This window comes from Macaca mulatta, chromosome 11 (assembly GCF_049350105.2).
Source record: "Macaca mulatta isolate MMU2019108-1 chromosome 11, T2T-MMU8v2.0, whole genome shotgun sequence".
NCBI lineage: Eukaryota > Metazoa > Chordata > Mammalia > Primates > Cercopithecidae > Macaca > Macaca mulatta.
The window spans coordinates 36,699,432-36,711,773 of record NC_133416.1 but is presented as its reverse complement, the minus strand read 5'-3'; the positions used below and the strand labels follow the sequence as shown (position 1 = coordinate 36,711,773).

Below are 12,342 nucleotides of genomic sequence, written 5' to 3'. Positions count from 1 at the left end.
CCACGTTAGAAAAACACTTTGCTAAGTTCCTCACATTGTTAAATATAGAGTTGCCATATGACCCAGCAATTTCATTCCTAGATATATACTCAAGAGACATAAAAACATATATCAGCACAAAAACTCGTACGTGAATATATATAACAGCATAATATCCCAATTGTGGAAGCAACCCAAATGTCTAACAAGTGGTAAATGATAAAGAAAATCCATACAATGGAATACTATTCTGCAATAAACAATAATAAAGCACTAATACATGCATGATACAAGATAGATGATAGTTGAGATCTGTCAGCTAAGTGAAAGCAGCTAATTACAAAAGATGACATATTATGTGATTCTATTTTTATGAACTGTCAAGAAGAGGCAAATTGGAGACACAAAGATGATGATTCATTATTTAGGGCTAGGGTGGTAACTAATGGGTACAGTTTCTTTTTGAAGTGATGAAAATGTTCTAAAATTCACTATAGTGATGATTGCACATAACTAAGAATATACTAACCATCATTGAATTTTTCTTTGTTTTGTCTTATTTTGTTTTGTTTTTTGAGAGGGGGTCTCACTCTGTCACCCACACTGGAGTACAGTGGTGCAAACTCAGCTCACGGCAACCTCTACTTCCAGGGCTCCAGCGATTCTCCAGCCTCAGCCTCCCAAGTAGCTGGGACTAGAGGCACATGCCACCAACTCCTGGCTAATTTTTGTGTTTTTGTAAAGATGAGATTTCGCCATGTTGCCCAGGCTGGTCTTGAACTTCTGAACTCAAAGCGATCCACCCACCTTGGCCTCCCAAAGTGCTGGGATTACAGGCATGAGCCACCATGCCCAGCTGAATTATATATTTTAAATGGTTAATATGTAACTTATGTCGTTACATCCCAATAAACTGTTAAAAATATTCTCTTGAACTGTGATTTTCTTACAAAGGCATAGTACATCTCTAAAGCAAAATCAGATATAATTTTGATAATATTGGGTATAATAAAAATATCTATATTGTCAGTTTGTTGAAAGGATTAAGTGAGCTATAGCATCAAGTGGTCGATACATGTTAGGTTCTATGTTATAATTATTATGGCTATTAGTTGGGCCCCAATGTTATTAACCTACTACAAATTCATTGTTTATAAGCATCTTTGCAGATACAGAGGAAATACAAACACTGTCCCAGACTCAAGGAGTTGACTCAATACTTTAAATTGCCTTTTTTTTTTTTTTTTTTTTGGTACAGAACACAAGATCCATAACAGTATAAGAGAAAAGACAATAAGGGCTGGAATAAACAACGAGGGTTGTCTAGTATGGGTGAGACATAAGTTGGAGGAGGAGAAGGTGAATTTCAGGACAGGGTGGCAACTTGAGAGGTAGAGGTGGGAGGGAAAGTATCATTAGCAATAATGTGAAGAGACTGGCGTAGAGGAAGATGCTGGAAAGAGATAGGTGACATCTTTGTATGGGTACAAGGGGCCCAGCTATGCATGATAGGTTAAAATGTTTATATGTTCTGGGGTATTAATTGTATTTTTTTATTTACAGTTTTCATAGTGAAGTAAAAGTATTTGCCATACTCTCACCATTGGGTTAAAACTCTTCTATATTTGCGACTTTGAGAGTTGGGAGAAGTGTTTGTTTGTTTGTTTGTTTATGTTTGTTTTTGAGACAGGGCCTTGCTCTGTTGCTCAGGCTGGAGTACAGTGGCACTATCAGGGGCTCACTGAACCCTTGACCTCCCGGGCTCAAGTGATCTCCCACATCTCAGCTTCCTGAGTAGCTGAGACTACAGGCATATGCCACCACACCCAGCTGATTTTTGTATTTTTTGTAGAGGCAAGGTTTCACCATGTTGGCCAGGCTGGTTGCGAACTCCTGGGCTCAAGCTATCCACCCACCTCAGCCTCCCAGAGTGCTAGGATTTCAGGCATGAGAGTTGTGTTAAATAACCATTTAGTTTAGTAATGGTATTTTTTATCTCTGATTCCGCTGGGCTGTGGATCAAGTGGCAAAGTCCCTACTTTAGGAGGAAGTGTCAAAGAAAAAATCACACTGGACACATTAAAAAGGCAAGAAAGGCTTTAAGACCATTGCAAAGGAGTCAGGACTATTACGATAGAAGACAAAAATTGAACTCATCTACTCCAAAACAAAAGGTGGGAGTGTTTGTGCTTGCTGAGGTGAGCTACTGGAAAAGTCCTGGAGGACATTAGCACGGAACTTGGTTTGTGTGCTTAGGCCATCTCTGTTTGCTAATTGGTGCTTATTGAAGTTAGGCTTCTATCTTCTCACGGAGACTGGAAGATAGGGCTGCTGTTTTTCTTGATGTTTATATTTCAAAGGAATGCCTTCCGTGTCCTTGAGAAAGATACTCCTTGGTTATAGAAGATTTACATCTCAAAGGGGCAGAGGAAAAATTTACAATTGCAAGTTTTCTAAAGTGAGAGCTCTAAGAAAAGAGCAATCAGGGTCTTATAGTCAAGAAGAAACTTTCTACAAGTTTCGTGAAGTTGAGGGGAACATTAGGCCATTTTGGTCAGAAGATACTTTTTTAGTGATTTTGTTCTGTGGAGCCAGCCCCTGAATGCTGGTAACTCCTGGAAATAGATATTTTAAAAAAAAAAAAAAAAAAAAAAAAGTGCAATTAATTGTTTTTAGGACAAAAATATTATATGTACAATTACCTGTCAGATAACCCAAAGGGAGGTCTTTATTTTGTTTCTCTTTGGATCTCAAGTGCTTTTTATTATTTTTTTTTCTTATCAGAAAAACTATGCCCTGAGCCTTTTCTTCCTCAGGCAATGCTTTAATGTAAAATTGAGCTTTATGTGCTGTTAGGAGTCTAGTCTCATTTAACTTTCCATTTTCACTTAAGAAACCAAATGGACTTTCAGGCTGCCTTTATGCTGGTAATTAGGGCAACTTGATGTGAATCTCAATGTGTTTGAGTGGTAGCACATATTAATACATTACACTTTCTGTCAATTTCATCGCTATTCAAGTGCAACATCCTACACAGTATAAGCACTTTGAAATTCAGAACCTTCTGGATGACCCAGACCATAATAACTGTAGCAGTTCAACTTACAATACTATGGTGCTGTATTATTTTTAATCACTTTTAAACATGTAATCTCATTTTGTCCTCCTGGTAAACACAGTGGTAGGATTTATTTTATAGAGGCTGCCGTACAAATGGCAAGACTTGACTCTGGCCTCTGGCTCCTAGCTTAATGTCTAGTTCAAAAGTTGTGAAGAATTTTTTAGATCTAGATATTTAATCAGCCTGCACTTGAAAATCACTATGCTTCCCTTTTTTAAGTGCTAAATTGGGATATTTCTCAAATATTCAGTTTATATTGGTGATAAAACATTACAAAGCCTTCATAATTATTGAAGTCCATTAAATCTACTGGGTCATCTTGCCATAGGCATAAGGATTCAAGCTAAAGGCGCATGATTTTGTTTAAAAGTTAAAGATTATAATAAAATAAGATTAACAAAAGTACTTTTATACTACCGGAACAAAAACTCAAAAATAGCCTGTGGCATTGAAAATAAGAATCATTTCTGAAAAATTCTGCATATGCTTTGGCATATCTTAGAACTTTCTATATGTCTAATATAATGTAACAAATATTTCTATGTTAATATCCATCCAAAAAGAAATGATTTGACACACTGTATATAGGCAGAAAGACATAATTTTGAATATTTCGTTCTGAAATAGACACTAAGAAAAATCTTGTTAAATGTATTTAGCCTAATTGCATATGTTTGAAATATGTGTTCTGTCATCAGGCAACCCTGCTCAGCCCACTTCCCTCCACTACATGAATCCTTACCAACTGAATGCCTATGGTATGGCACTAAAAGCAGTGGGAGAAATCGTTCAAGATTATGACAGTGATAAAATGTTTCCAGCTCTAGGTTTTGGTGCAAAACTGCCTCCAGATGGAAGGATATCTCACGAATTTGCACTGGTAAGAATTTGTCAAAAGGATTTGATGTTCTCAAAAATTAATGTTAGACCTTTTAATATTGCTTTGGTGCTTATTCTTTAGTCAGTCATGTAGCAAGCTTTTCTGACTAGCTTAATTTTGGTAAGTAAGCGACTTTGGAGTGTGGACTTAATGGGAAAAAGGACAGCTAAATAGCTTAGCCATAAATCTACCTGAAGTGCACCCACCTGATTTACAAATAGGGGGTCTATTTTGATTATCTATTGCTTGCTAACAAACCTTCCTAAAACTTGGAGATACCAAACAATGTCATTCTATTCTGCTTATGATTTGTGGCTCAGGAATTCAAGCAGAGTATAATGAGAGATAGCGCATTTTTGCTTTGCAGTATCTGGAGTCTCAGCTTAGGTGACTTGAATGGCTAGAGATGCCTGGAATTGGTGATTGGGGCCACATTTTTCAACTTAGTTCTGGCTGGCTGTTGAATTCCTTAGATCTTCTCCATGTTATGTCTTCTGGGGCTGATATGTCTCCTAACATGACTTCTTTGTTCATGTTCATTCATGTCTTGGGCCTGAGCTTGGATAGCTGAAAAACTGGGGTTGCCTGGACAACTCTCCCTTGTTTTATATATGGCCTGTCTCTGTAGTTATGGAGGGCTTCATAACTGTATAGTGGTCTCATTGTAGTACGATTTCTTATGTAGCAGCTAGCTTTTCCAGGGCGAGTAATCTAAAAGTCTAGGACAGAAACTCCAAGGATGTTTATATCATATTCTTAGAAGTACCAAAATGTTATTTCTGCAACATCCTATTGGTCAGGCAAGTTACTAAGACCATCCCAGGTTCAAGGTAGAGGAATTAACCTTCACTTTTCAATGAGAGGAGTATCAAAGAATGTGTGGCTATTTGTAATGTACCATAATTTTTAAAATCTAAGAAAAGAAATAATTGTGTTAAACTTAATGAGGTTTATTAATTTTCCTTTCATATGTTTCTTCTCACCCTTGAATTTTTCCCTTTCTCTGTCTCTGTAATTCTCTCCTTTGCTGCCTTTCCTGCCTCTGTGGTCGTTCCTTGTAATCAAACCTATACAAATATACACTGGCTGAGCCTCCCAAATCAGAAAAGTAAATATTCCAAAATCTGAAACTTTTTGAACTCAACAAGATACTGAAGGGAAACACTCATCGAAGCAATTTGGATTTTGGATATTCAGATTTGAGAAGCTCAACTAGTAATTATATAAATATTTTAAAATCCAAAGAAAGAAATTCACAATCTGAAACACTCCTGGTTTCAGGTACGGGATACTCAACCTGTACTGTTAAGGAAGGATTTGTGCCTTAATTTTTTTTTTTTTTTTTTTAAGACAGAGCCTTGCTCTGTTGCCCAGGCTGGAGTGCAATAGTGAGATCTCGACTCACTGCAACCTCTGCCTCCCCGGTTCAAGCAGTTCTCGTGCCTCAGCTTCCCAAGTAGCTAGAATTACAGGCATGCATAACACCTGGCTATTTTTTGTATTTTTAGTTGAGATGGGATTTCGCTGCGTTGGCCAGGCTGGTCTCAAACTCCTGGGCTCAAGCAATTTGCTTGCCTCAGCCTCCCAAAGTGCTGGGATTGCAGGTGTGAGCCATTGTGCCCGGCATTAATTTGTTCTTTGAGCCCAATTAAAACACATATAGGATCCATATTGCTGTGGTTTCAATCTGGCCTCCCAGAGTTCAGGTGCTGCTAATGTAATAGTATTAAGTGAGGCCTTTAAGAGCTAGTTAGTCTGCAAGGGCTTCGCCCTCATGAATGAAATTAAGGCCCTTATAAAAGAGGCTTTACTCAGCTTGTCCTACCTTCTGCAATGTGAGGATACAGCCCTCACCAGACAACTGAACCTACTGGCTTCTTGATCTTGGACTTTCCAGCCTCCAAAACTGTGAGAACATTTCTATTGTTTATAAATTACCCAATCCCAGCTGTTCTCTTATAGCACAAACAGAATAAGACGAGAGATCAGACCTCTTTAAATCTATGAAAAATAGTCTCCCACATTGATGATGAAAATAAGAATGATTATGTTGATGATAATGTTTCAACTTCATTATTCCCTAATGATTATATTACTTTAAAATTTTCAAAGCACTTTTGTTTTCTTTTATAAGACAGACAAGTGTGAAGTAGGTTTTCAGTGAAATGGTATTTGACTCAATGCTGAGTATTTACTGAGTATCGAGTCACATACTTTATACTCATTATCTTATATAATCTTCATAAAATTCCTATGTGGTAAATACTTCATGCTGACGCATTGCACTGCTCTAGAAACTGCCAATCTCATTACCTGTGGTGAGAAAAGTTCACCAAGGAGTTGTATAATTCAACTGAGAGGCTCAGAAGTTGACCATTGTCCCAAAGGACAGGACTTGAACCCAGGTCAGTCTTATTTTAGAATTCATGCTCTTAACTACAGCTAAGCCCCATCTTATAAAAGCACCTGTAATCTCACCTCTTGGATATATGCTTATATTAACACCATGATATATGTATCTTTATATAACTTTTTATATAAGATTTCATCTTTCTCAAATGTTTTAAGAGGAGAACTACACTTTTATTTTTGTATTTATTCTTACTTTTCTATTCCATCACCCACACGATTTCAGGAGAGGTTGCTGGAGGGCTTAATTCTTTCTTCCATGAAATAGGCCACATGCCAAACTCCAAGTGTCATAAAAATGAGTATCTGTTGGGATTTTGTTGTGTCTTAGAAAATTAAAATCTCCCAGAAACTTATAAAACCATGAAAATCACTCATGTGATTCTAAGTCTGAAGTGCCTCAGGAAAAAGGTCAGGAGCTATTTTAATGCCTAAGAAAAGGAGTAATTGTGTTAAGCTAAATGAGAGGTTTATTAATTTTCTTTCCATACATTTCTTCCTCCACTAGTGTGTATTTTTTTTTCCTTTTTCCTTCTCCTTTTCTGCTTTTCCTACCTCCACATTTACCCCTTGTAACCAAAACTATACAAATATCTACTGCTAAGGAATGATACATATTTTTTGTTATTTACACCATAATCTGTTCTTTGAGCCCAATTTGAACATTTATGGAATAGAGATCATACCCCTTTAAATCTATGAAAAGTAATCTCTCAAATTGATGATGAAAACAATGATTGTGTTGATGATAATGCCTCAACTTTAGTATTACCATATGATTATATTACTCTAATTTTTTTCAAAGCACTTCTGTTTTGTTGGATAAATAAGGCAGATATGGGTTAAGTAGGTTGTCAGTGAGATAGTATTTGATTTGATTCTTGCTGAAATATTCTGTGTTAAGCTCATCTTAAATCACTGCAGTATCTATTGTCTAGGTACAGAAAATGACAAATACAAAAAGTTCAGTTTCATGACAGTCTGGCCTTTCATGAACTACCTGGTGTTAATAAACCCTCACGTTTCCATGGCATGAATTTGTGATATATATTCTCTAACATTAACCTGTTTATCTCACCAAATTCACATAATTCTTTTGGATAGCAAGGGAGTCTTCTTAACAACTTAAATTACCCCCAACGTGTAAGTTTTGCTGGCACAGATGTTGAACTTAAGCTTTACTCATTTGAAAAGGTCTCAGTAAATCCCAGCTTTTTATGTGAGACATACTATGGGAAAAGAAAAAGGAATGGGAAAGGAAAGGAAGAATTTCCTAGTATTACCATTTCAAGACTTATGGTTATGAAAAGAATGGGTCATTGCTCTCCTCTCATTATAATTCTTGATGACTCCTTTTGGGGTTATAACTGAAAACACAGTAGTGCGGAGTTCTGGTAGAGGTATTTCTAATGAGCTTGTGGCCAGTGGTCCTTACAAGAAGGTCTTCCATGTGGACCAATAGAGAAACGCTACACCTGTCCAGGTGATTTCTCCTGGGAAATACCTAAATGCACTTGCATGCTTTTCACTTATTTTGGCATTTATACAAATGTATGCAATTTAATATTTATGTGTATGTATTTTTTTTTTTGCCAAGTAGGCATCAGCAATTTAATAACCAAGAGTCTTTAACACTGTATTGCATATAAAACAGAAGCTCAATAGGTGTTTGTTTATCGAATAAAAGGAAGAATTCTCTCAGCTTTTTCCCACAGTAAGCAACAGTCACATTTCAGAGTAGAGCAACAGCCCCTAAGAGCTTCTTTTCAGTATTTTGTCAGCTTGTTAGCCCTGCTGAAAAGTGTCAAAGGCTGCAGGCGGCAACAGAAATGACAGGCTTCTTGCATGGAGCTGAGTCCACACTCTCAGCACAATCCCTGAGGGAGCTAAGTGGGAGGAAAAATAGGTAAGAGCTGGACACCCCTCCACACTTAAGTCTGAGTGGTGAGATTACTGATCATTTTAAAGTCTGATCTTTATGCTTTTCTATGTGTTCTACAAGTTAACATGTATTATTTTATAAATGGAAAGGTTAGTTAGGTTGTTGAAATATGAAATAGGGCGTCTTTTGCCTTCTTCATTAATAAACAACAAAATTAAATGTGCTTATTTAAAAAAAAAATCCTATGTTTTACTTTTGTGTCAGAGCCACACCTGGACTTATTCTAATTTGTTTTAACAAGAAATAACTGATTCCCTGCATAATTACTTCAAGAAATGAGTTTTTAAACACATTTAAAATATTTTTATTTATTTCAATAGTTTTGGGGGAACAGGTGGTTTTTGATTACATGGATAAGTTCTTTAGTGGTGATTTCTGAGATTCTGATGCACCCATCACCTGAGCAGTGGTCACGGTGTTATCCTTCACCCTCCTCCCACCTTTCCCCACCAGCCTCCAAGTCCATTATATCATTCTTATGCCTTTGCATCTTCATAGCTTAGCTCCCACTTGTAAGTGAGAACAGACAATATTTGGTTTTCTATTCCTGAGTTACTTCACTTAGAATAATGGTCTCCAACTCCATCCAGCTTGCTGTGAATTCCATTATTCTATTCCTTTTCTTGGCTGAGTGGAATTGCATGGTGGGTGTGTGTGTGTGTATCACATTTTCTTTATCCACTTATTGGTTGGTGGGCATTTAGGCTGGTTCCATATTTTTGCAATTGCAAATTGTGTCGCTAAAAACATGTGTGTGCAAGTAACAGTCTTAAAACTCTTTTTATAACTCATTACAACTTTCTCATTAAGAAGAAAATCTCATTTTAGTAGCTGTAAAATATTTAAAATAATCCTGATGTAATCCAGAGCATATGCTAAAAAGAAGTCATAATTTTATGTGGTAAGATATTCTTATCATCTAAGACGTATGAGGGAACCTTAGAGCAACTTATTATGGCATTGGAACTAATTCAGAAATCATTAAACATTCCATGATGATGAATAGAACATCTAATGATTACCTTTACATTATCAAAGAAGAGAAGAATGGTGACCTTATAGTTTCAATTCCAGAGAAATAGTGGTAACATACAGTTTCATCAAAATGTAAACCTCCAATCAACATGTTAAAAAATAAAAGTAGCTCAGGACTACCCTAGTTTGTAACTGTTCCTTTAAGGTAGATATATAATACATTTTTATATGCCCAAAATCAGTAATGAACTTTAATTTTAATTAGCTTAATACCTTATCAGGGGAAAAGAGCACCACAGAATCTTAAAGGAATGTGAACTAGGTCAGCTCAGATGAACATCAGAACACTAACTGCTTTGTGCTAAATATTAAACTTATCTTTTTATTCTATTTTCAGCCAAGTCATTCAACCAGTTTTATAATGTAAAGAAGGCTTTTATTTTTATGCTTTTAAAAATGTATGAGGGTTAATAAAAATGTTTGAAGAAAAGACAAAATTAAAAGAAAAAAAGTGGATATATATCCTTCTCTCACGAATGATAAAATTGAAGTAGTTGGTAACATTTGACCCAGTTTCCTAAGATCCCCAGCCTTGTAGAAATCTTGGCATTTTGGCCAGGTGGGGTGGCTCACACCTGTAATGCCAGCACTTTGGGAGGCTGAGCCGGGTGGATCACCTGAGGTCAGTTCGAGACCAGCCTGGTCAACATGGCAAAACCCCGTCTCTACTAAAAATACAAAAATTAGCTGGGTCTGGTAGTGCATGCCTGTAATCTCAGCTACTCAGAAGGCTGAGACAGGTGAATCCCTGGAACCCAGGAGGCAGAGGTTGCAGTGAACCGAGATCTGGCCATTACACTCCAGCCTGGGCAACAGAGCAAGACTCCGTCTCACACACACAAACACATACAAAAAAAAAAAAAAAAAAAGAAGAAAAGAAAGAAAATGTAAAAAAGCTTGGCATTTCATAATTTTGTAGCATAATAGTGTTTTAGAAATTGAACTCTGGAGTTAGACTGCCTGGTTTAAATCTTAGCTCTCCTATTTGTGTTGCGTGACCTTGGGTACAGTATCAACATTTTCATTACCTTGGTTTCTTTATAAAGTGGGGTTAATGACTGTCCTACAATTTTAGGGTTATGAAAGTTATATGTAAATATTTTAGTATAAAACTTGGTATATAGAATTCAACAAATTTTAGTTATAAATTACCAGTTACTTGTGATTGTTCAGGTAAAAACATGTATGCTAAAATTATTGCTAACCCTATTTAAAAGTAGTGACTATCACTAGTGGATAAAAAATATATGTACACAATTTTAGATATTCCCCTTTGAGAAGTGGAGGCTATCTCCTTTTTCTCAAGTGTGAACTAGACTTAGTAACTCATTTCTAGCAAATGGATTAAAGTAGGAGTAATGATATGTAACTTCTGAGACTGGCTCATAAAAGGCATTGGGGCTTTGTCCTTGCTCTTTCTCTGGGATCACTCAATCTGGGGAAAGTTAGCTTCCATGTTATGAGAACACTCAAGCAACCCTGTGGAGAGTCCATTTGGCCTCCTGCCAACAGCCATGTAAGTGAGCCTTTTTGGAAATAGATCTTTCTGTCCACTGTCAAGCTTTCAGATGACTTCAGCCCAGGTCGGCATCTTCACTGCAACCTCATGAGAGATCCTGCTCAGGAACCACCCTGCTAAGCTGCTTCTGGATTCCTGAGACTTCAAAAATGTATGAGATAACAAATGTTCATTGCTTCAAGCCACCATACATAGGGTATAACTTTGGGGGTAATTTGTTACATAGCAATAGATAACTAATACATGGTCTTGTGTTATTTGTATAATTTGGACTAGGAAAATTAAACCTAATAATGACAGAGCATTTAAGGTATGAAAAAGCCAGCCTAGATGTTCAGGGTTAAAGTTGCCTCAGGTCCTGTCCCCAGAATAAGAGCTTGGGTTAAAGTTGCCTTTCTGGGCGCTGTTCCCAGAGTAAGAGCTTCTTAACAGCAAGCTCCGTTTCCCTTGAATGACCTGGGTTGTTTTTTTATTCCTTTCCTTTTGCCTTGTCTTGATGTTTCCCACACCAAATTATATTCCCTCTGACACCTTCTCTACTTGGAGTTATCAGTTGTGGCCTGAAAATGTTCATGTGGCAGATATTTTACATTTTTCCTGCTATCAGGTAAAACTGTTTGAATTGATAACATTTATTTTTTCTAATTTTAATACATGTTCACTGCAGAAAAATTGGAAAAATAGCGAATAGGTTAAAGGACGAAAGGAAAGTTATCAGTTATCTAACCACCCAGAGGTAGCCACTATTAATACATTGGTTTTCTTCTTTTTAGGATTTCTATATGTTTATCTCCACATGTACACAAACCTGTGTAAATTAAGATACTATTAATTTTAAAGTGTTGTGGTGTTCAGCTTCTCTTATTTAAATTTTTCTTCTGCCATTTTTTGAAGGGTATAGATTTTTAATGACTGCACATATCATATTATGATCTGCATAATATATCATAATCTATTGTTGATCACCTAATGTATTATTGTTTTGCTATTGTAAATTTATAAATAAGCGCTCTTCCAAAAAATATTTATGATTGTCAAAGTGTATTATTCTCTTGTCTTTTTTAATTGATCTTCACGGAGATTTACTTTTTTACTGTTGTTTTGTTTTGCCTATGAATTTCTACAGAATGGGAACCCTCAAAACCCCTATTGTGATGGCATTGAGGGGGTCATGGAGGCTTATTACAGGAGTCTGAAATCTGTACAACTATATGGGCCCACCAACTTTGCTCCTGTAATTAATCATGTAGCAAGGTAAGTAGAGAGTAGACAAGGGGCTTATTCTGATGTACTGGAACATGGTGAACTCGTAACATTGTTGCTAGTATGACTCCACACATGAAAGTTGTTTTCTTCTAATTTACCTCCAAGAAAGTGAGGAAAAAAATGTACCTTAGAAAGAGTCTCTATCAAATGATCATGATACTTTGCTGAGAACTGTACATTAAAATCTCAAG

The 12,342-nt window shown here is 36.5% G+C and overlaps 1 protein-coding gene across 5 annotated transcripts in view; it reads left to right on the top strand.

Annotated features, from left to right (window-relative positions):
* Positions 1-12,342, top strand: part of CPNE8 (copine 8) — a 239,321-nt gene that overhangs the window by 194,091 nt on the left and 32,888 nt on the right. For all 5 annotated transcript variants that reach the window (XM_077953184.1, XM_077953185.1, XM_077953182.1 and 2 more), the window contains 2 exons: positions 3,799-3,980; positions 12,012-12,139. In XM_077953184.1, coding sequence (XP_077809310.1) covers positions 3,799-3,980; positions 12,012-12,139 — 310 coding nt within the window. The remainder of the gene's footprint in view (positions 1-3,798; positions 3,981-12,011; positions 12,140-12,342) is intronic.